Source organism: Dreissena polymorpha, chromosome 7, assembly GCF_020536995.1.
Source record: "Dreissena polymorpha isolate Duluth1 chromosome 7, UMN_Dpol_1.0, whole genome shotgun sequence".
In the NCBI taxonomy this organism is placed as follows: domain Eukaryota; kingdom Metazoa; phylum Mollusca; class Bivalvia; order Myida; family Dreissenidae; genus Dreissena; species Dreissena polymorpha.
Genome location: NC_068361.1, coordinates 99,830,150 through 99,856,643, shown reverse-complemented (window position 1 = coordinate 99,856,643; position 26,494 = coordinate 99,830,150). Strand labels below are relative to the sequence as shown.

General features: G+C 34.3%; 1 protein-coding gene across 1 annotated transcript in view; it reads right to left on the bottom strand.

Annotated features, from left to right (window-relative positions):
* Nucleotides 1–25,668, bottom strand: part of LOC127837961 (protein draper-like) — a 78,076-nt gene extending 52,408 nt beyond the window's left edge. Inside the window, exons 1-9 of the mRNA XM_052365436.1 lie at nucleotides 25,530–25,668; nucleotides 20,932–21,012; nucleotides 19,653–19,871; nucleotides 14,965–15,099; nucleotides 14,279–14,416; nucleotides 10,690–10,824; nucleotides 8,913–9,039; nucleotides 7,863–7,975; nucleotides 6,341–7,562 (exon numbers count right to left, since the gene is read on the bottom strand). Of these exons, the coding sequence (XP_052221396.1) occupies nucleotides 7,864–7,975; nucleotides 8,913–9,039; nucleotides 10,690–10,824; nucleotides 14,279–14,416; nucleotides 14,965–15,099; nucleotides 19,653–19,871; nucleotides 20,932–21,012; nucleotides 25,530–25,596 (1,014 nt within the window). The 5' untranslated portion in view covers nucleotides 25,597–25,668 and the 3' untranslated portion in view covers nucleotides 6,341–7,562; nucleotide 7,863. The remainder of the gene's footprint in view (nucleotides 1–6,340; nucleotides 7,563–7,862; nucleotides 7,976–8,912; nucleotides 9,040–10,689; nucleotides 10,825–14,278; nucleotides 14,417–14,964; nucleotides 15,100–19,652; nucleotides 19,872–20,931; nucleotides 21,013–25,529) is intronic.
* Nucleotides 25,669–26,494: the final 826 nt, after the last annotated feature.

Sequence of the window (26,494 nt, the reverse complement as noted above, 5' to 3'; positions counted from 1 at the left end):
GGTTAGCTTTACCTTTCTTCTTTTTTTGTTTTACTGGCTCTCTACTTGTACTTGTATTTGTATTTGTAAAACTTGCAACTCATTCACTGCTACTCGAGTCACTGTGTTTTCTTTTCGACGCATCAGACATTGCATTGTAACATCAATAACTTTTTTTGATGACTATACTTCCATTTGATCATTGTTGAATTTTAAAGGCTATGCATGTTTTCCTCGTGCATAGTGTAGTTAATAACAAGCCAACATGGCTGCCTGTTAGCCCTCTACCTCTGAAGATTCGATTTGATAAAAAGTCAATTAAATCATTTAGTCTCGAGAGAGCGAAAAATAAAAGAAATTTTTATAATGTTACCGTTTATTTGATATTCCGATTTATCCAACTTTTAACACTGAATTGTAATTTTTTTCACGTTAAATCCAACAATTTTACCCTTGAGAAAAACACATCTCCTCACTCACTCATTCAACCGGAAGTTTGATATTTATCAACAATACTTTTTTCTATTTGGATCGTTTGGTATGCTATGAAAAGACAATAATTTGTCATATCTTAAGTCATTGTTGCAGAATGAAACACAACAGCGATAAGCTGCCATTTTCGTTTGTTTGCGTTATGAGCCTCGTTTTGGAATCAATATGGCCGACTCGTGATATCCGTCCATTTAGTCCCTCGATATTAGGTAACATAAACAATTTCCTTATAACATCCTAGATGATAAAAGCATGAAACTTCAACACTCAATCAATCAATATTTTTAAGCAGAGAAAACTCTGTTTACCTCCAAGCAGTCAACCATAACGAAATGCGTATGGCATTTGCAAATTATTTCTGAGCTGCTTAAGGTTTAAGGTTCAACGTACACGCAAGAAAAGCTTCCCCCCGACGAAGACCGCTTATTGTAAGAAATGAATTTGAATTGCTTTGCAATGGTAATTAATTAATCAACTGAAAAAGCATACTTGAATCATTTCTGAGGTTTTATAAACTGACTCACACAGTTATCGAACATGGCAAAATAATTGATGAAGTGATTCCGTTTGAATAAAATATACCCTCGTACAATTACAACTTAAAATAAAAAGTAATAAAATATCATACATTTAAATTTAATTGGCAATTAACTACTCAATGATTGGATACATACCAGAGCAACAACATCGCAGCTTTTTGAAGCACGTTGAAACGATACTAAAACAAGAATAAAATAAATATCGTCTTTGATTAAACAAAAGCTTCGGACGCATAGCATCACACATATTCAGACAATTTTCATGCAATATCAGGAATAAACAGTAATAATAGTTGCAAATGGTCTATTCACATGGCTGAGCAGGGTCATTAAAATCCCAAACAACGGCATATTCTTCATTGTATAAAGGAAAAAAGAGAGAAAAACATAAGATCGATTTCAGGTGAAAATACAACAATATATTACATATCTTCCTTTTAATAGTAACACAATAACGTCGCGAGCGGGCCAGCATTCGTATCAGGCGGTTCAATATAAATAGAGAATAACAGGTTACTGCCTGATCTTTTTGCAATATATCGGACAAGGCTTGAATAATATAACGCGTGGCTTGCCAAGTAGTACCCGGGGGGACCTTGACCCATTCAGCAAAGTAAAGCCATAACTCAACGAAAGAATCCAATTAGTTAAATATCGATTGAAACTATAACTCTTTTGTACATTTGATTGATGCCTATATTTGACCTTTAACAGGATTCATCAAACAGCAAAATTTATGTTAAAAACACAATTAGTCTACCTCGTTGGCAACTTTTATCCGATGCTCATAAGAATAAAATAACCCCGATGTGTTTTTCCGTTTTCTGTTATTCCATCCGTTTATCTAAAGACATTAAATCACACCTTTTGGCATTGTATCGAATGCTCACCACTGTCACCAAACATACGATTTACGAAATCCAATGACTTGTCGGAGCAATAAAAAATAATTGTATAACTATCGAAGCTTCAAATTATGCATTACAAACAGACAATCCGAAATATGTTTTGGATTCATTCGATGCATAATAAAGATTGAACTGTTAAATAAAAACCAACCACGTCCGAATTGTTGTCTCTAAAATCCATACAGTTTAGCAAAACTGATGTGTTTCGTAACAAAAATACGTCACATGAGATACGTCATAAATTGCTTAATAATTGAATAAAAATAAAACTACGGAATGCTGGTTATGTAATACAATTTGGAAAGGAACAAAATAGTATGATAGGTAATATTAACGATGTTGTGTGTAGCCTCAAAGCGGAAGTCAAAGTTTTGAAAAACCGGAGAAGAAAATTACCAATTTTCGGCTTTTATAAGTGGCTTCCCATGCCTGCTAGCTAAACCCTGGACCCCAACTACACGCCTGCTAGCTGAACCCGTGACCCCAACTACATGCCTGCTAGCTGAACCCTGGACCCCAACTACATGCCTGCTAGCTGAACCCTGGACCCCAACTACATGCCTGCTAGCTGAACCTTAGACCCCAACTACATGCATGCTAGCTGAACCCTGGACCCCAACTATATACCTGCTAGCTGAACCCAGGACCCAACGACATGCCTGCTAGCTAAACCCTGGACCCCAACTACATGCCTGCTAGCTGAACCCTGGACCATTACTACATGCCTGCTAGCTGAACCCTGGATCCCAACTACATGCCTGCTAGCTGAACCCTGGACCCCAACTACATGCCTGCTAGCTAAACCATGGACCCCAACTACACACCTGCTAGCTGAACCCTGGACCCCAACTACATGCCTGCTAGCTGAACCTGACGTGCTAGAACCTTATCTACTAGCTTACCCGTCATGATAAGAACCTGTATTATGAACACTTTGACAGACATTGTTTATAATATGCAGTTGTTATAGCAATATTTTATTTCCTTTTGTTAATAGATTTAGGTCTATTTTTAGGTCTGATTACATTTAAGCGAATGTAAAGATACAATCTTTCCCCACCCATGCACGTCATTTACTAGAAGTTTGTTGTTGTTTTTTAAATGACTTTTTACTTCTTTTAGTGTTCCTGCACAGTGGGAGGAGATATAAACAGTGTCTCAATTTTTATTTGCTCACCAGAGCACATTGTGCCCATGGTGATGTTTTATAATTGCCTTTTGTCTGTCATGTAACATGCGCCTTGTTAACACTTTAGAGGCCACATTTATACCGATCTTCATGAAACATGGTCAGACGATTTGTTCCAATTATATCGTGGACAAGTTTGAAAATGGCTTCAGTTGGTTGGAAAACATGGCCGCCAGGGATGGGGCATTTTTCCTTATATGGCTATAGTAAAACATTGTTAACACCCTGAAAGTCACATGTATAGTTTAATCTTCATACAATTTGGTCAGAACATTTGTTTTAATGACATCTTGGGCTTCAAAGAACAGGTCAGTTCCTCTGTAACTCGGGTGAGAGACTTTCGGCCTTTCAGGCCCTCTTTAGATTTCACTTAAATTAATCTGGATATTTTAGCAATTAAGCACTATAAGAATTGCATTTTATACATATCTTCACTTATGAAGACAGTGCATTGTTTGTTTTTTTAGTTAGTTATGTTTTTCATTTAATTCTTAAGACAATGCAGAGTGTTGTTCTGGTTTGATCTCACAAAATCTCTGTGACTCTGTACATAATTTGTTTCACTATAGGTTTAGAAATGTTACAAAAGGGTTTGTACGTGTATGATTGAATGTCGCACTTGAGAGAATTTACAAAACCTTTTGTAAGGTGACTTTTTCAAATAAAGATTATCAGCGCAATTCCAAGAATGACTTTCGTTTAGACAAAAAAACAATTCAGTTCTTGATGTGTTCTTATTTCGTTTACATGATTTAAAGCATTACAATTCACTAGCAAAAGATCATTTGTATTTGTCAGTTATTTGTAATGACTTGATATATCCATTAATGATGAAATGAAACAGCTTATTTGATTTGAAATTTAGCCTTGTGTTATTTCATTGCAAATCAATCTTGCTGGTTTTGTTAAAATATTTAATATTAAATTTAATTTTTATTATTCTACTAGGTTTATTTTTAATTCCCACTAAAACATATCATTTCAAAGCCATACTAATCAAAATGGCAGTTTATACACGTGTGAAAATGCATATACTTTTTTGGTACAGTCTTGTCCATACCGTTCACCACTCAGTCCCCATACCAATTTCTTTCACCACACCCGCTGGCCGTATCCTTTTCGGTTAAAGGTATATCTAACTATGATGATTTCTGATAAGGATACGTTTTTATTACTGAAATGAAGATGTTCAAAACATACCCATGACGGGGCAAATTTGAACCACATGGTTATTACTTTAACTTCTTGGTAGAGGAGAACCATACGATATCGTAAAGTGGTCCTCTACCAAGTCTGTTCAAATTATGCCCCTGTGTGTATTTGGCGTCAGATATTGATTTAAGTGTAAGGCAAAGGTTTTCGCATTTCATTGCTATATAATTACACCCTGAACGTATTAACAAATAGGTAAGTAAATATCTTACAAGAGCAATAAAATCGATTGCGTCACAGAGGCATGTGGTTCGCTGAGATATATTTTTTATTTAACATATATTTCGCCTTAGTTACATCTAAAGAAGACATGATAAAAGAGTGCCAAGGTGACCCTATATCACTCACCTTGGCTATTTATTTTATGTAGAATGAGACTATTGATTTTGTTTTTAATGTAGATATATGATTAATAACGGGTATTGATGAACAGATATGAAGACCAACGAACATTTGCACAAGAAATTCAACACATAAGGACGACCTTACGACCACTTAGCTCACTCGATGGTGTTCATTCATATTGAAGTCTTTACGTGTCATGCAGGAGCTCAAACACGTATAAGCACACACACATGACCTGATATACACACACATAAAGTTATAATATACGCATGAAAACATGATAAGATAACATGTTTACAAACATCAACAAACAATGCAGAATTGCATATTGGAATATAGCAGGTAGTCATGTACACAAAATATTTTGTTTTTGTTTACTTAAAATTTAACACAACTTCATAGTCGTGTACACAAACATATTTTGTTTTTGTTTACTAAACATTTAACAATACTTCATGTGTTGCATACAAATTACTTATTACGTATTCCCAAAATAGGAAAACCAAACTGTATATAAGATATTGTTGCAAGTGACCCACAAATGTTTCTCTGCTAGTCGTAATATGTGTTATGCTTCTTTTATGGACAACGAATTTATTTATTTATTCAGAATTATTAAGTGTTATGTATTATTCAGCCACTCTATATATTTAGTCAAACACTCAATGATTTGCACAAATTAGCAACACGTGATAACATATTAAATATCTTTAAAAAAACAACTTAAAATATAATTCATTCACCCACTGAGGGAGACTGGCTAGCAATAACACTGGTAATGTAAACTAATTAATACTAATAACTCAATGAAACTACAATAAACGAACTGGAATCAACAAAACTATAATATATGTACAATCATTAAATAAATTATGAATGCTACCATTTCATCATTATGCAAACTAGCTAAACGTACAAGCACTTGACACAAGTTGATACGGGATACTGAAATACGATCCGCACTTATTTTGATTGGTTTGATTAGTTTAATGTAAGGCCATTCAATGTAAATGTATATAGTGAACAGAAGTATTTTGATAAATATTTGTCAAATGTGTATAACATATTACTATGAATAATTTGTAAACATATCCTTATTAACAGATAACATTAATTATATAACTATGAGCGCAAATAAGGCGCACTTTTTGATGACATTATCTGTCAACCAGTTTTGTCCCAAACAATATTTATATTTATTCTATATCCAATAAATTCATCCAATCGGCACGCTTCATATGTACCACGTGACCGTCCAATATATTCCGGTATTGGATCCAAAAAGTCTGTATTTTTTCCATATTGGACAGTTGAGTACAAGTGCACTAAGCAATTGTTTTATAACGATAAAAGCCGTTACCGAGAAAAAGTATCCGAATTTACTATAATCGACTCACACGGGCGCTTGTCTTGAAAATAGCATAGATGCAATTAAAGCATTTTCAAATAAAAATTAAAATGAGAAAAAGAGCTGAAGGAAGGGATGTAGAATAAAAAGCTTATTAAACGTTTCACTGTACAATACGGAGATATATTTGGACGAGCACATAGTTTGACGTCATATTGGACGAGCCGTATTTCTCAGTATATAGCCTGATAGATAATTACATAAATGTACTTAAGGTAATCTTTTGAAAATAGATTATCAATATGTACATATGATCACACACAATCACCTGCATTGACTCTTTCTTTGTACATCGATACAAAATATTAATGGCATTCTTTCAACTATCAACTTGTACTAATATGGTATTAAAATTGTAATATTATGTTATAAAATATGGTTGTATGGTTTAATTTCAGAATAAATTAGGCTTGAAGCCTATAAGTACACATACATATAACACACAATCATCAATGTAGTCAACAATGTTCAATGACATACATGCATTTACATATTCAATTCTAGCAGTGCAACTTAAGAATTAACAATAAAAGGAATTTGCAACTCTCAAGACATGCATATTGAAAATACACGGCTATTTTTTAACATGTATATGTATTTATAAAACATTGTACCGTAACATACTAATTTAAGGTAGGTATATGCATATTGTAAAGTCGTATCTTATTCAAATAAACTTGAATGATCTAAGAATGTGTATACATATAGCTTGTATTGCCATGACTACAAATAGACAGTTATATATGGAGCGAAACTATTAAAAATTCAATTCATTTCTCAATTCAGCTGCTTTAAAAATAAATGTTGCAATATTTTTAATTGTTTTTGCGTTGTCAGTTGGTAAGAATTTGATAAATTTTAACATATTTGTGTGATTCCAATACTATCTATGTATATAATATTTAGTTACTGTTTATGCTATTTAGTAGTATCTTTATTAAGTGGATAACAAGAGGCATACACAAATAAACCTGTTTCTGTAGATGTCACTGATTGTAAAAAATGACGTATGAACTCAAAACGACGATACTGCAATATACATCAACCGTGATACAAGTTCATCATACCATAGTTGTGCTAGATTTGTATAATTAAGTAAGTAAATTAGTGCAGTATTTTTATTATACCATTGTTATGCAACATTTATAAAGTCAGATAGGCAAAGTTACCTTGATGATCGGTATATTTATAGAGCAAGAGAACATTTTTAGTGGAATTATAAACTAAAACGTGGAGGTATTTTCATATGACACTTGACCCATTGTTGGTTGCTGTGTTGCCTTCGTATGCCTATGATTCTCGTCCTGTGGGTACTGTAATGTTAGCTTTCTCCACATGGGTATCAATTGTTCTTTATTTACTGTGTATGTTCATCATGTGTTCAGGTGCTCAGTGTTGTTTACGTCACCTTGGGCTGATAATAATTTGTATCTCGTGTTTGTGCACTGTCCCTTTTGTATATAGTTGTATAATATTGTTGTTCTTCTTTGCTTATATATAAAGTATATTAATTTATTACATGTACTATTAATTTCAATAAAGTAACATTATGTTAATACTCTAATGTAATATAATAACACTTTCTCACTACACGTTGTTTTGTTACGTATCTGTTTGTATAGCAAAGATGTTTACATTACTTAAATAACATACGTATAATATATCTGTTAAACTGAAGGTAACCATTAGATTGGAATGTTAATTACATTGGATTTCTTAATAAACATATTAATTAATGAGCAATTGATACAAGACATTACAGTGTTCAAAGACAAAGGTTTTATACTCACTTCATGACATATGCAAGCCGTCATAGAGGTGAGGATTCGTTGATTTTGGTGACAAGTCGTCGTACATTTCGTGAGAAGACGACTCTTTGGTAGCACGATTTTCTCCAGCTGATCTTAAAAATTAAGGTCATCTGTCATAAGCTCTTAAATGTTTAACATGACTATACGTATGGAAAACATATTTTGACATTTACAAGTACGTGTATATCGTTTGCTCTGCTATGTGATACTCGAAACGGCCTGATTTTATTCATACAATTTCCATTATTGACAATACACATGCAAGTGTAAAAACATTAGCTCATTGGAATTAAATAATATGCATCCTCCTGAACAATATCGGTGTTTATTTCGAATATTGCTGAAGGAACATTGTGTATTTCTATGATAAATTTAAACATAAGCAATTAAATTGTAAATAATACAGTTCAGTATATATAAACTTCATGAATGTGTAAGCACCGATTTCTTGACTTATGCCCAGCGAAGGCGCAATTGACAAATTTGAAGAAACGCGAAGTTAAAAAAAATAGCCATGCTTTGCAATGAAAATAAGTCACGAACGCAAACGATTCATCATGTACTGTTAATTCGATCAAGCCTGATAGAAAAGAACCACGTCGATATACGTACACATATGTTTATATTGTAAAGCGGTTTATATGATAAATGATAAATAACTTACAATAATTATATAATTATATAGCAATGTCAACATATTCTGGTATTTTACATGCGTCTTTAGCTAGTTATATGTTCAGTATTCATGTTATTTGTAGTACTTAATAGCAATTATTCTTTCATCTAAATAAAGTTATATTGACTAAAACAAGACCTATATATATATATATATATATATATATATATATATATATATATATAATTCTGCTTTGTAAATTATATGTAAGTATTTGTATATGACTCATCCGCATCAATACAATTGTATTTGAAAAAATAACTGATTTATATGTTTAATCGCAATATTATTGCATGTATTTGGTTGATTACTTTATTTACATAACAAACACTTATTTATTTGCATTTACTTACTGGAGATGTTTCCTTCTGATTATCAGCACACTTAATACTATTCCAGCCGCTACAACAACTCCAAGAACCGAAGACACAGCTAATATGGCGTTGTAATACTTATCAGTTTGACCATGTGGGCTCATAGCTGCAACAAACATACAGGATCTAACATGTTTGTGATGAGTAACATATCATAGAGAATGATTATGAGGAAGAACAATTATAACAATCCGGATTTGTTCATAAATTAATACTATTCATATCGTATTTGATGGAGTAGTAGTAGAAGTAGTAGTAGTATTAGTATTAGTAGTATTAGTAGTAGTAGTAGTAGTAGTAGTAGTAGTAGTAGTAGTAGTAGTAGTAGTAGTAGTAGTAGTAGTAGTAGTAGTAGTAGTAGTAGTAGTAGAAGTTGTTGTTGTACTAGTAGTAGTAGTAGTAGTAGTAGCAGCTGTTGTAGTAATAGTAGCTGTAGTAGTAGTAGTAGTAGTAGTAGTAGTAGTAGTCGTCGTCGTCGTAGTAGTAGTAGTAGTAGTAGTAGTAGTAGTAGTAGTAGTAGTAGTAGTAGTAGTAGTAGTAGTAGTAGTAGTAGTAGTAGTAGTAGTAGTAGTAGTAGTAGTAGTAGTAGTAGTAGTAGTAGTAGTAGTAGTAGTAGTAGTAGTAGTAGTAGTAGTAGGTGTAGTAGTAAAAGTAGTAGTTGTAGTAGTAGTAGTAGTAGTAGTAGTAGTAGTAGTAGTAGTAGTAGTAGTAGTAGTAGTAGTAGTAGTTGTAGTAGAAGTAGTAGTAGTAGTAGTAGTAGTAGTAGTAGTAGTAGTAGTAGTAGTAGTAGTAGTAGTAGTAGTAGTAGTAGTAGTAGTAGTAGTAGTAGTAGTAGTAGTAGTAGTAGTAGTAGTAGTAGTAGTAGTAGTAGTAGTAGTAGTAGTAGTAGTAGTAGTAGAAGTAGTAGTAGTAGAAGTAGTAGTAGAAGTAGTAGTAGTAGTTGTTGTTGTTGTTGTCGTAGTAGTTGTTGTACTAGCAGTAGTAGAAGTAGTAGAAGTAGTAGTAGTTGTTGATGTTGTTGTTGTAGTAGTAGTAGTAGTAGAAGTAGTAGTAGTAGAGTAGTAGTAGTAGTAGTAGTAGTAGTAGTAGTAGTAGTAGTAGTAGTAGAAGTAGTAGTAGTTGTAGTAGTAGTAGTAGTAGTAGTAGTAGTAGTAGTAGTAGTAGTAGTAGTTGTTGTAGTAGTAGTAGTAGTAGTAGTAGTAATAGAAGTAGTAGTAGTAGTTGTTGTTGTTGCTGTTGAAGTAGTAGTAGTAGTAGTAGTAGTAGTAGTAGTAGTAGTAGTATTAGTAGTAATAATAGTAGTAGTAGTATTGTAGTAGTAGAAGTAGCAGTAGTAGTAGTTGTAGTAGTAGTAGTAGTAGTAGTAGTAGTAGTAGTAGTAGTAGTAGTAGCAGCAGCAGCAGCAGTAGTAGTAGTAGTAGTAGTAGTAGTAGTAGTAGTAGTAGTAGTAGTAGTAGTAGTAGTAGTAGTAGTAGTAGTAGTAGTAGTAGTAGTAGTAGTAGTAGTAGTAGTAGTAGTAGTAGTAGTAGTAGTAGTAGTAGTAGTAGTAGTAGTAGTAGTAGTAGTTGTAGTAGAAGAAGTAGTAGTATCATCGGTCAATGTGAGGAGCAGTTGAAACCAAATAACCCTTGATCGCATGCTGTGAAGGTGTAGCAAAAGATACGGTTAAGTTGTGAGTTGTAGTCGAGAGGTAATATTTGTAGCAATTTTAAACTCAGTTGGAGCATTAAAAAAAATAAACGATATACATGCTTACGTGTGCAGAAACCATTTTCCATTCTGAATCCATCGTGGCATTGAAGAGACCCTACGCACGATCCATTGTCGTGATGACACGTGTCACAGTGACAGTCCATAGCGCAGCTTTGTCCGTAGAAACCAGGTTTGCAGGCTGTGTTTTAAACATAAAAATGATATAATTTGAATAGTAGTATACGATAACAATTAAATACACACCATTGATTGTCACAGTAGTGACGAATACCCCTTGACGCCGTAGGTCGATATATAACGCAAAATGTAACATCATATTTTTGACCTGCCAGTTTGACCTCAGAGGTATTGAGCAAAATATATTGTAACATAATCATTATTTAACTTGTCTTCCGTATTGTTTCAGGAGTAACATATTCGAAAATTATCTGCGATACAAGTATTTATAAAATACATGCCACTTAAGGTGTTGCGAGTTATTTTTTACTAAGGGTCATGATTTAATTATTTATAGTAGAGAGCCATAAAACCATGTTACATATCAAAAATAACGTTGTCGTCCTTTTCTTGCTTCAAACATGTATTTGTTTTTATAAAACCTCTCATTATAGAACATAATTTTAACTGAAAAAAAATGTTATTAGTTGTATTTTGTAAACATAGGTCAATACAAATTTCACATAAACAAATGCCTATTCTAACGCAAAATGCATGCAACTTTGAATGGTTTAAGTTAAAACTTAAAAGTGAGGGGAGTGGGATTTACGCGTACAAACTTCGGCTAGGGACAGACGGAAAGACAGAAAGGAAAACCGATCGACATATAGACGGCTATTGTAATTCCATTATATACCTTTTTGCTTCGTAAAGGGGTATTATAACGAGAGAATAAATTCAGAGAAAATGATATGATCACTATTTAAGAGTAAGCAACCAACTACGGAAAATACGCAACATAAAAAAGAGAAAGTCGAAATAAACTTTGTTGAGATTTTGTCCTAAAATTTCAACTACATGATACAAGTCAGATTCCCGATTATTGTATCACTAAGTCTGCACTAAATTTTTAAAGACACTATCCATAATCATATTACTGCCGTAAAAATGCGATCATATAATCCGCACCCTCTCACATATGTTCGTCAATGAAAATAGTCTTAACACAACAGTATTGTAAATGCTTCATAATTGTGAAGAACATGCAGCATGAGGGTTTCGAAAAACGGATTACATGAAAGAATTAAACAGCTAACAGTACTGGTGTGACGATGCTTTTGAAAAGGATGGATATAAAAGCATCAATTTAAGTTTATCTATATCACCACAATTGTGTATTTTTTTTGCTTGTCATTTATACGCATCCTTAATTTAAGATTCGGCATAGCTGCAGTGTGCATGGCCTTTTAGACAATCCACAGTTCTTTGTAAAACTTTATTAACAACAAGAGGCTTTGTTGGCATAATTTTTTCGTACCCAAAATTTTCGTACCCAACATTTTCGTACCCACATTTTTCACATTTGAGTACGAAAAAGAAATATGAGTAAACACATTTTGGGTACGAAAAAAATGGGTACAAGAGTGTTGGGTACGAAAAAAACTTTGGATAGAACATTTTGGGTACGCAAAAATTGAGCAAAAAATGTGGGTACGAAAAATATTTTGATAGGAAAAAAATGGGTATGAAAAAACGAAAAAAAAATGTATTTGAACAAAAATGAGTACGAAAAAAATGGGTTCGAAAAAAATGGGTAAAAAAAAATTGGGTACGAAAAAAAATTGCGTACGATTTTTTTAATTACGGAAGATGGGGTACCTGTCAGTATACCGGGGTACGCAAAAGTATCATTTGAAAATCGGTGTACGGTGTAGACTACTTCAAAGTACCCGGAGTACGGAGAAGTAGTACCCGTGGGGAACTTGACCCATTCAGCCTAAGTACCGGTACATAGATTGTAAGAGATAAAAAAATTTGGTACACAACAAATTTGGGTACGAAAAAAAATGTGTACGAACAAACGGAAAAAAATTAGGTACAAAAAAAATTGGGTACGAACAAAAATTAGGTACGAAACAAAAATTTGGGTACGAATTTTTTTATATGGAAAGATGGGGTACCTGTAAGTATACCGGGATGCCCAAAAGTATCATTTGAAAATCGGTGTACGGTGAAGTATACTTCAAAGTACCCGGGGTACGGGGAAGTAGTTCCCGTGAGGAACTTGACCCATTCAGTACCGTACATAGATTGTAAGAGAAAAAAATTGGGTACAAACACAAATTTGGATACGAACAAAAATTGGGAACGTAAATAATATGGCTGCGAAAAAATTGTTGGGTGTCTGGTTCCTGTCCCGAACCTCTCGATAAATTTGAAGGAGGACGGGGACCAAGATGCCTTTAGCTTTATCAATGATAATCAACGAGGTATGCCGATTGAGAAAATTTAGCTAACTCAATCGGACTGTCTGGGTCTTTTACATAGGTCGCCATTGCGAAGAATGTGTTCACGGTATGATAACTATGAAGCAGCATCGTCAATAATAGTTCAAAGCCGTTTGAACTGTTTGAATAGAGGAGCCTGACTGAGGCACTGCAACAGTAATTGAGCACACAATTTAAGTCTTAAATATCGCTTAATCATTTTCCAATAATAAACATTTATAGGCTCGCAGAAAATTAATACATAATAATAACACGGTAATGTATTACATACAAACATGACAATGTTTAATGACGAATCAATTTCGTACCAAATCTGAACCTCTTCCTGATAATGAATTTAACGCGAACATATAATGATATGTATATACTGCACGTTCCTCCGAGAAGCGTTTTGATCGGTCGGTTATGAATTTCAGATTCGCTCGCCCGCCGTTATTTACCACCGTTTAGACCCAGGTTATCTATTCAAAAAGGCTAACCCCAAACGGTCCGTACAGCGTAGGTCCGTCAACCCCGGCCTCTTCAACAATATGACCTGAGTTGTATAAGTTAATACAATCTATTTTAACAACATGCAACATCATGAACCTGCATATTTGAATTCCAGGATTATTTAAATTTGATCAAACTGACAATCAGGTCAGTGTCAATGTCAAAATTAACATTTAAACTAAAATAGTACTTGCATTACTCAAATTTATGTCAATCTCACATGCGAAAGTTAATACGTGTCCAAAATGGGGTACTCGCAAATATAGCAATATAACAATATACTCCAATGTAGCCAAGAGTAGCCAAGATCGCATGTGCTAGCACACACATTGCTATGTTATATAAGGGCAGAAGAAACAAACCTATTTAAATAATTATTAATCATGCATGTATTCCGTACATTTGCATGCAAGTGACTTTTGATGTTGTTTTGACAATGAAAAAAAAGACGAACACCATATGAATGAGTTAAACATCGTGCTAGGATGAATCTTGTTTTCAATCTTACCAACGCTACAGTTACTTATAGTCACTATCATTACATCTACATCACTCGGATATTTTCTGAAAGCTAAATATTCTAATAAATAGTGCATACATATTCACGTTGAATCTTAAATATGTTGGACAATGCACGTTTTAATATTGTATAGCATCAAGAGTCAATAAGTTGAGAAACCACATATTGTAACGTACCTACGCTACAGTTGTCACGCGTCCATCCTGTTGCACATTGGCTATCGGGACAGGTACCATCAATATGATGACATGTTACATTGTCGTAACAATGGCATATGGAGGAGCAGTTATTACCAAACGTCCCAGGGCTGCAGGCTAAAATCATAAACGTCAATTCGGCTATAATCAATCAAAGCGTTGAACGCTTAAAAACTGAGGCTTGCCATAACGTGAGCTCTACATCAAGTCCAGTTATAAGTAGATTTTCAAGAAAACAATCTGATTATGAATAATGGTTAAATCATTGATGACACGTCGTTAAAATATTATTACTGATAAATATTCAATTAAACATGTTTATGTGTGGCGCTGTGGTAAGTTTCGTTGGCGGCTAGTTAAATTGAAGACAATGCAACAGTGGACATCAGTGTACAATCGCCATATCAAATTATTTGGGTTTTTTTACTTGCAGTAAAAACGACAACAGGTGTCACCGCATTCAGAAAACGATCCATTTATCGTTTAATCTCAACTGCAAACTGATTATTAACTAGTTTGTGTTATTTTCCTGTAACTTATTTCAGTAACAGTAATGTACAATCGATTAACTTATCGAATATTCCATAAAACTGGTATACAATAATATGTTAATTTAATGTACTCAGTTAGAGTTTATCGGTTTCAATCTTTGTCATGATTCTTACTTTCATTACAGGCGAGTCCTCTCCAGCCGTCTTGACACACCGCAGACATACATGTGCCCGTGACACTTTCACATGGTCCAGAAAGACAATGGCACTCTCTTGAACAGTTTGCACTGTACTTTCCGGGTAGGCAGTCTGAACAAAATAACATTTTAAAAGATACTCATAGTCAAGTACTTATATTTACCAATTATTGTTGCTTATTTAAATGTTTTAGCACTGCTTTATTCCATATACCAATTTTGTCCTGAGCTGTTAGTACAATAAAAAAATTAAGGTGGTTTAATGTGTTATGTGCAGACTCTTACTCTGTATTGAACAGCCTATACATGGAATATGTCATGGAAGACCAAATGACTTCTGCACATAATGTGCAACTAAGTGGCCGAGTAGTGTGTTTCACGGAAGTACATTGGTTGTTAAACAAACGTCTCGTGTTTAAATAATAGGTATCATTTTTATTTTTAATAGTTTATACATGTTGTTAATTAAAAAAAAACAAGAACGCTATTATATGAAATTTAGTAAAGTGGCGGATGCAAAACACGTCATTCAATTTAGCACACAGTGTTTTGGTAAATACTTTGTGTATTGTTTGAAGCATAGAGAAAACAGCAAAACAGTAAAGTCTAAAAACAACATTATGTATGACACGAATGACCCTCCCACCCCATTCCGATTTTGTATGAGACTCGACATACGCTGGAACAAGAAATATCTCACAATATGTTCGGCTTAATGATACATTAAAATGCACACACAGCTGGTCAATAAAGTTTACACATAAATATTCAAACTTATGAGATAACATTTTATATAGTTACATAATTAATTTAGGATATTAGATATACGTGCATGAAACATTAATAGTATATACATCATTTATGGTTAATTTAATAAGAATACTTGAAGTATGTGTTCTTCGTGATCGCAATAATTCACGAAAATTCGTGTTATATAGCTGTCAATGCAAAAAATAACAACAACAACAAAACATTGTAAAATAACTGTGTCCTGTATTTTCTAAAACAGTAATGTTAAACGAATCAACGGGTCTTGTTATAGTTTGACCCTGGAGTGGCGCTTCGCGTAAGGATATAATTGTATCATATAGAGAATACTAGATTAGCGTTGAATACAGAGAAGTTTATGTTGCGAGGCTTAGAACGCCGGGAGCGCGAGCCTTGGCGATCGCTTTCGGTGTTCGAGCCGAGCAACATAAACTTCTCTGCATTCAACGCTAATCCTAGTATTCTATTTATCCCATGTGATTTTTTTTCAACGTTACATTTAACATAAATAGATCTAATAACCTTAACAATAATTTTAATTCAGTCGTAAAAGCGCTTAAAATCTAACGAATGTAACCATGCGTAGTAATATAAATGTATTTGTTCTGGTACGCAAAATAGTCTTTAAAAAAATCACACACAAACTGTAAAACAAGTAAAAATATCACCATATGCCTCGATTCAATTTTACGCAGTATGCGATGTGTAACACATTACGACCGCGAAAAGAAGATTTTACTTTACTATAATTCATTTTATTTTCGAAACAAAATGATCAAAATCCAATATGGTGGCGATTGCTCCTGACAAAATGATGTCGATGTCAACAAACATGTACACCGTCGAAGACCTTGACAATTTCGTCGAGTAAACAGACAATTGCAGCGACTGACACTTTATTTGACTTAATATACAGGGCAATACGTTTTCCGACTTCGGACGACGAATTTAAGGACGCGCAGAACGTGTTTTTTATATAATGTTATGGGTATTCCGTGTGTGATCCGATGCATCAATGGCGCCCATGTTAAAATAATTTTCCTGAGAACAGGGAACGACAAAAGTACAAACAAAAACCAAAACACGTTCGAACTAGTATCTTACCTTTAATTATCCTTTAAAATCCATCTAATAATCCATTTAACTCAATAATTGACGATTTTGCATCTAGGGTCTTTAACAATTATGTTAGCATAGTTAAATAAAGACCCTTATGCATCCTATCACTATATTCAAATGAGTTTACGAACTCAATAAACTTTCTTCTTCGTCACACGCTACGTCATGTACTCTACATTACTGCTGTTAAAATGAACCAGAGCAGTTTATCAAATAATAGTCGTTGGTAAACTCGGTTGCATTTGCAGATTTCTGCATACATACATAATTATGTTTAAACATGCACAATATTTTATTTGTCTGTGGTAAATGCCCTTATTGTACAAGAAAATAATTTAATATATAAATACACAAAGAATGGAAAACATTCCATTACACAACAGATAAATGAGCGGATAATACCCGTGTACAAAATGGGACGTTCCGAATTCCAGTTTGGTGTTATTTTTACCATCTTATACTTTACACAGCTCTATGCCTAACGTGAATTAAATCGGAAAGCAAATATTGCAGATTATTTATGAATTGTGCGATATATGTATGGCTTGTACATTCTTAAATGTCAAAAGTATATGCATGGATTATAAACAATGCACATTACACGAAATAAGGAAAATGTGATAAATTGACAATTCAAATATGTCGATATACAGTACATGTACATGTGAAATAAGTCGCGTTTATAATAAATCGTCAAAAAAAATTGGGGGAAAATGACGCAATAAGTATGTCATTTTAGGACGCCATCAATCAGCTGATTCATTCGGATGGCGAAAAATTATGTCATATGACTAGATTTAAAGGTTGAAGGTCGTATAATTTTGAAGCTAAAGTTTTCTCGACTTTATTTCTTATGAAAATCATTCAGTGGTAAAGTAAAAAGTAGTCCGTGCACGTGACAGGTATATCCCACAAGGTTGAATACAGGCTAGTATATTCCATAAGGTGTTATACCGTCAATGTCGCGTTGAAAATGGGATAAAATTATGCTATGTGTTTACGCGATCTTGAACACATATATTAGAAAAGAGTCAACAGTATAAAATTGGTTAAAATTAAATAATGGGCTAAACGTTAAAACTTTACAAAAACGTTTATGTGTAAATTGTATTTTCCAGGTAGATTAACCAACCATTCCCGTGCACTGCTATATTTGAAACTTATACATTAATGCCAGTTAATTTCATCTGCCAGAGTTTGTTAGAAATTGAGTATCCATATTTAATACGAGATAAGCAACGAGGTGAATGATCAATCGCAGATAAGAGATCTATTAGTGATAGTTAAAGAAGATACATTGGTAAATAACTTCATTGAATACAATTGTGTGGCATTCACAGTCAAAACAGTATACAGCAGCAAACAACGTTAAGAATAAGATATAAGTCTGTTTTCCAAATTGTTTCCCCATTATAAATAAATTGGAAGCCAATGGTTTGTAGAATGTCTCTCAGCTGACATTGTAATGTTAGAATGCAACATTCGGGTCTAATAGTGAGGAAATCTTCAACAGTCCATTACCTAATGATGAGGCCAAAATCGAGGGTTAGACAGGAGGTACTTTCATACGCTAGTTATTGTGATTGTACAGTTTCAGAACTAATACGCGACACTAGGGGCCATAACCTCGGAATAAACACCAAAGCATAAAGGTGCATCTAGGTTTGTAAAATTTCAGTATCAATATTACTAGCGCGACATAAGTATAAAAGAAAAACCTTAAAATTAGGCCATAATTCCGATTGTGTCGAAAATCTGCGAACCAAAATATGGAGGTGCTTTAGTTCATATGCTGGATTATATGTGTGTGAATTATGCAATATACAAGTTAAAACATAAAATTCTTTGCTAACGAGCGATGACATATCTGCGGTTATGTTCGGTTTTGTATAAAACACCGAACCAAAAAATGGCGGTGCCAAAGTTCGTTTTCTTTTAAAGAGTCATCCGACATCCGATCTTTTTTTTAATTACGCGCGTCACAAAACAAATGTGATGGGCAGACAAACAAAAACAATATGCCCCCTCTAAAGGGGGGTGGGGTGGTGGGGGGGGGTACACCAAACGATGATACGAAGTACGCATTGAACAACCGTGAAGATAACAATAGTTTAGAACATTAGGACATTGAACGGAACGCCTTACAGTTTGATTGCTGAAATCAACTTTTTGTGCCATGTGCCTTATAGGATCTGTACAGTTATTCATACATTACATTTCCTGATTTAGTTATTAACAGACAGCTGATAGGCAATGCGAATTTAAACCATTTTATTTCGATCGTATTCATACTTGCATAGTATCCGAAACACAATAGGTAAATTAACATTGTTTACAGATAAAAAGAAACGATTTTAAATTTAACACGACGATAATTGAAATGGCATACAGGGCGCTTGTTCAAAACTGAACCCACTTTAAAACGATAGAAAAAAGCATATTTAGCAAACTTCCCAATAATACCCGTGTAAGAAGGTATATAGTGGGTGTAACAAATTGCTATTTAATACGCGTATCATTTTGTAAAGAAGGCTTTCTTACTTAAACTCCAGTTTGCCATGCAAATTATACTTATCGTAAAAATAGATTTAAGAACTATAAAGCTCTGCACGGTAATTGTTTCGTGGTTATATCACTTTTAAATAAGTAAGCATAGACAATGAAACAAATATCATATAACTGACTGAGACGTCACGCAAATCCACGTAACATTTTGTGTATTAAAAAAAGGTCAATTATTACAATAATTGGAAAACATTCAGCTTCAAAGCATTTTACCTGCTTGTCGGTATATCATAATCTCGCATATTGTCAAATGTGTATTTGTTGTCATGATATTTGATAGGACTTCACCCGAAACTCGTACACGATATACTTCGCGTGGAGGAGCCAGTAAAGTCATCGCAAACGACCGGTTATTCGAAGTGAACGCTTCGTTTTGAAGTGATTGATCCTGTTTTCCCAGTAACAAGGTGATGTTGTCAAACTGACTAAAATCTGTAAAAAATATTAAAACATACATGTGCGTCGTATATGAAGGTTATCTTGCCTATATAAGATAATAACAAGTTGTTTGAATATTTTTTGTTTTATGATATAATCAACATAACTTCATTTTAAACAAAATTCATATCATTAAAATACTATCGTTCAATACTACCAAATAAACACGGGTCAGTAATTAATTTACTAGCTGGAAATAGTAACAGAATTCAACATTGGATGGTACAATAGCCAGTTACCTTAAGCCGTTAGTGATGATGGTATACCAACTATGGAGGTTGACGAAATGTATGATCATTTTGTGACATTATTAAACTGTGCAGAAACTTCGATAACGAAATAAGACACCGTGATTTCCTTGTAAATGATTAATGCGAGAAAACAACGTAACGGAGCAAAGCAAGTTGAGTGACGTGTATTAAATGGATCTGAATGTCGGGAACATCTTGTGAAAACAATGGGGACGATATATTTCAGAACTTAAAATCCGACGGACGCAAAAAAAACAACAACAATAGTACAATTATGCATGAACACGTTGCAAAGTTGAAAGGCTAGATGGCCAGCTAATATTTCGAACTTATATGTGTTACATTGTGTTGCATTGCACAATCACTCTAGTCCAGCCAATGTCTTGTCAGAACAAACACATGATGGCAAACGGATGTAGTCAAGGCAACATGAAAATAGTGGAAATTATCAAAATACGGAATTTTTTTAAACAAAAAAGGGCGATCAAAGCAATTATTGATTAATTCATTTTATGAGCGTACAGCTGTAATGTTTTGCTTTCCAAGCTTTGGAGGAAATACAAAAATATATGTTTAAAGCGGATTTCTAGACAATCATGTTAATCTGTGATATACATATCACTAAACCTAAATATGTTTTAATTAATTAATCGTTGATCTATACGCACGTATATCTATACGTCCTAGAACTAGAATCTTTTCCACGAGATAAGTCTTGTCCAGTGTCAGTTGCACCCATGAAGGTCTTTGAAGAGCTGCGCAACCTCTACAACATATCGGAATGAATTGGATATTTAAAATACCATCGTTGACCCGATCTGCGGGCCAGTATGGATCCCCGTCTGATGTTACCGCGATGCTTGTATTAAGGATCTGGATGGGATCTGAAATAGAAACAAACAATTCTGATTATACAAAGATAACTTAATTTAAAGCAAATGTCTATCGTACAACGTGTGTCTGTTGATGCCACAGTAATATGATTTGTATTGTAAGTCTGTCGTTGTCTTATAGAGTATATGTTTATGCATCGAATGTCTCTTTAAATGTTGTTCGCACACTATTTATGGAGTGGTGTTATCTTTATTAATGCTTTCTTGTGTTGTTGATATGAATTTCGGATATCTTGGTAGACCACATTCATGAACAAAATAGATATATGAAGGTTCGCCAAAAACGGCTTATCTGCTTAAGACATGTCATCAGTACTTACATAATTTACTTCCTATGCAGATAATTTACTTATTTAGCGAATCACTTTTTATAGGACATGCTGACGTAATGACAATTTTTAAATATTTAAACATGAAATAAATAACATATATATAATGTTCCATTAACACACAAGCATCATTTAAATAAATAGAAATATATTTAACGATTTCTTTGCTTTGGACCAGAGTTAGTGTACGGTATCTGTCATAAGTGTAATAAGATACTCATATTCTCGTGTATTCATATCGTACAAACAAACTCATTCAAGAAAGAATGTAGCAATTGATTCTTCCGTCTGTCCGTCCGTCAGTTTACCAAGCTTTTGCGGAACATATCTAAGGAAGTATAGGAGGAAGAAAGAAAATTTCAAATAAAGACGAAGGGTTTATTATTTAGAGATCAGTTATTTTGGGGAAAATGTAGTATCAGAAAACCTGTAGGCAATCAAATATATCAAAGTCTCCACCCATAAAACCTTTTTAGCAATCTTCAAAGAAGATTGGTGTATTAATGCTTTACAAATTAATGCACACACCTTCTAAAAATTAAATAATTAATATGACCGGTTCAAATTTAAGCAATCGAAATATAATGTATGCAAACACGTGATATGTTACGCATGGTTAAGACATACTATAATATTGTTATGTTAATAAATAATCAATTTATGATCGTTCGAAAGATGAATTTATTAAGGGGCGTGATTAAGGTGGTGAATATGAGAACTATGTTAAAATACCTTGAACAAACTGATAATTGCTTGTTTAATAGTTTACAAAATGCTTTATTTAGTTTGATGTCATTTTAAACGAATTAAAGGAAATATTAAACTTATCAAATAACTTTGTATTTAATAATAACATAAGTCGGGTTCCATTACAATATTGTCCTTAATCTAATATGAATGTTCATTCGCAAGAACATTTTAAATCCATATTAGATTATCAATTAGAGGTTTGCTAACGTTTGTATTAAGTCAAGTGGGATTATTTATAATACATTCAATTATTGGCAGCTCAAAATGCATTCATTATTTTTATACAATGTTAATAATTTCAAGATTGTCATTTCACCAATTCCAACATTTCCAACGTTTGCTGATATTAAATCCGTTGTCGTAATGTTGGATTCGTCTCGCTGTCTTCACATGGCATACATTATGGTTAGTTTTCATGAAATTTCCCGATACATGACAATACCATCGTTCACACAATGTCAATCATGCCCATATATCACCTTTCAGCTCTGAATATGTCATTTACCTTTGAGCTAAGGATATAAGTATTGTGCCTGACACACCCTCTGCTGAGCAGTTTGGGGACTTTTTCTAATGTTTTATTATATGAACTTACGGTCTGCACAAGCTGTACCATGTCTTACATGACATGTGGTCTCTTATGATAACCATGAGGGAAAGATTGTTCATGACGTCACAGCATAGTGAAACGGACGACATAAAACACAACACTGAACTTAATTAAATTGAATTGTGGTTTCCTATAATCATATCTAAACTGTTAATGATTTCTCTCAAATTTAAATCGTATAAAGCGCATACAAACAAAAATCAATGTGTACGTTGGAGTGATTAATTATTAGCAAATAATAGTTAACCTCTAATTGTTATAAAAGTAACCCACTTATCCTGTTACTTGACATTTTAACCACTTTGGCGTTTCAACCATGAGCAATTATGCTAAACCTGACAGACATGGGTTATGTGTAATAGAAACTACTACTTCTTCTACTACAACAACTACTACTACTACTACAACTACTACTACTACTACAACAACTACTACTACTACTACTACTACTACTACTACTACTACTACTACTACTACTACTACTACTACTATTACTACTACTACTACTACTACTACTACAACTACTACTACTACTACTACTACTACTACTACTACTACTACTACTACTACTACTACTACTACTACTACTACTTCTACTATTACTACTACTACTACTACTACTACTACTACTACTACTACTACTACACCAAGAGCTGTCACCATTGGATGACAAATGCCCCCTATAAACGCTTTGATATAAGTTATGAGCATTTTTCGAAACTTAACGCAGATTTCGAAACCTAAACGAGGACCCTCAGTTCAAGGTCAATGTCACAGGGGTCAAAATTGGTGTGCTTTGGGAAAGGCCTTGTCTATATACAAATGCAAACCAAATATGAAGGCTATATCTGAAGGGACATAGAAGTTATGAGCATTTTTCGAAACATAAACGCAGATTTCGAAACCTAAACGCGGACCCTTAGTTCAAGGTCAAGGTCACAAGGGGTAAACAAATTTGGATGCATGGAAAGGCCTTGTCCATATACACATTCATACCAAAGATGAAGGTTATATCTCAACGGACATAGAAGTTAATAGTATTTTTCGAAACCTAAACGCAAATTTCGAAACCTAAACGGGGACCCTAAGTTCAAGGTCAATGTCACAGGGGTAAACAATTTTGTGCGTTTGGAAAGGCCTTGTCCATATACACATGCATACCAAATATGAAGGCTATATCTCAAGGGAAATAGAAGTTATTAGCATGTTTCGAAACCTTACTAAACGCAAAATGTGACGGACAGACGGACAGACGGACGGACAGTGCGATCACTATATGCCCTCCTTCGGTGGCGTGACTACCACTACTTCTACTTCTACTACTATTACTTTTACTATTACTACTACTATTACTACTACTACTACTACTACTACTACTACTACTACTACTACTACTAATACTAATACTACTTCTACTACAACTGCTACTGCTACTGCTACTGCTTCTTCTTCTGCTTCTTCTTCTGCTGCTGCTGCTTCTGCTGCTGCTGCCTCTGCTGCTGCTGCTGCTGCTACTACTGCTGCTGCTGCTGTTTCTGCTGCTGCTGCTGCCTCCGCAACCGCCACCGCCACCGCCACAACCACCACCACCACCACCACCACCAACACCACCACCACCACCACTACCACTACTACTACAACTACTATTATTACCACTACTACTACTACTACTACTAATTACCACCATAATAATATAGAGAATAATAGGTTAGTGTTGATTATAGATCAGGTTTATCATGCGAGGCTTAGAAAACAAAAAGCACGAGCCTTTTCATGGTTTCAGTGGGTGGAATGTTTGCATTTCGAAGTTTTTGGACCAGGAATTTGCGAACTGAGTAGTTCGTTATTCTCTTGTGCTTGGGAAAGCCGGCGTCTTTTGCCATGGCCTTCAGCATCTGACCTAGCTTGTTGACACCGAATTGTTGACGCAAGAACCACTTTGATGCAGTGTCATTTGTGCGTATTGCCAGGTAGAAAGGGTGCTTACTTGAAGAAAAATCAGATGGACGCATATCCGAGTACAGCTTGTAAATTAACACAGGATTTCTTGGTCCAGACGAACGTTTTCTACGGTCAAAGGGGAGCAACTCGAACTGATTTCTTCAAAGGGGAGCAACAACAACAGAACCTTTTTGCAACATAGTGTTTAATTTACCTAATACTAGAGGTTTTAGTGACAATAAATGACAACAAACACGTGTTTTACTACTTTTATTTGTTTTTAGGTCATTAAGATTGACAAACATTGTGATTGTTTTTATTATTGATGCACTTGGCAAATACAGGTGACGAGGTGCGTGGGAAAAAGTAGTCCCGGTTCGGCAGTTGATGACGTCATTTCGTGCCGTTGATTATAGCCCTGCCGTTGATTATAGATGAAATTTAATCAATAAGGCTTTAATCAACCGAATTCGATGTAAAAGTGGATTAAAAATATAATAACAACTTAGATGTTGATGATAATGAAGTTGATTATTATGTCTATAGCGACTATTATGAGAAAGAAAAGGACGATGATGGTGATATTGATAACGATGACGACAGTGATGATTCTGCTGCTGCTGATGATGATGTTGATATTGCTGAGGTTGTTTTTATCCTGAAGAAGAAGAAGTAGAGGAAAAAAGATGCACTTGCTGCTGATGATGATAATGATGCTGCTGATGCTGCTGATGCTGCTGTTGATGCTGCTGCTGCTGATGATGATGATGTCGATGATTATTATTATCATTATGATTATGATTTTGATTATGATTATGATTATTGTGATGATATGGGAAAGGCAGAAGAGTCGGATAATGCTGAAGGTCGAAAGTTACCTGCTGCTGCGCTCACTTCCAATAAAAATCCAACAATACATAAAGTGAGCTTTCCTTGTTTAGACATAATGAAATCAATGTGTGGCCAAAAGGTCCAACTAAAACCTTTTCACATAAGTTTAATTCATGCGAATTCTATTCCATTCAAGCGATTTTAAGTACAATCGCGTCAAATTGCTACACTTCCTTCTTTACATGTAATTATAAGAATTTAGTCTTTTGATATAAGGTTACAGAAATAATATCCTTGTTACATCCTCAGGGGCGTAGCTAGCATTTTGTTAAGCTGTAGGCCCGGATATGATACATACAAACGGAGGTCCTCACCCTGAAAAGTGTTAAATCCTTTTACGCCTGTGGTGAGATTTAAAGCAAATCTAGACAAATAATAAAATAAGAAAATATAAGACTTGGGCCTGTTTTTCTTTGATATTTTACTGTTTTATCTCAATTTCAGAGAGCTATATTTTGTTTTTGTTCGGCATCAAGGGAATGAAACGACCCGGATTCAGTCAATGAATCGGGATACGGGGGCAAGTGCTCCATTTTAGATTTCCGCGGTCATAAACATCATGCGGAATGTTTCATTATAATCCAACGATACTCGGTTACAACTAATTGTAGTGTTGACCTGGAGACAAGTAGATCTGCATGTAGATCCATATTTAGACAATAACACACGGCAGAGCTGGGCTGGACGTCTATAATCGGCCCGCTGCCGACATAAAGGCCCGAGGGCCATTATGCGGCTAGGGCCAATTTTAGACATCCGGCCCCAGCCCTGCCGTGTGTTATCGTTTATAGCACATATCATACTATTTTAGTCCTTCACTAAAATTTAAACAATACCAGCCTTCCATGTTTAATTTTCATTCAATTGATTACGCAATTTATGACGTTACTCATGTGACGTAATTTTAATGACGAAACTACCTAGACTTTATGACAACTATTCGGACGTTAAG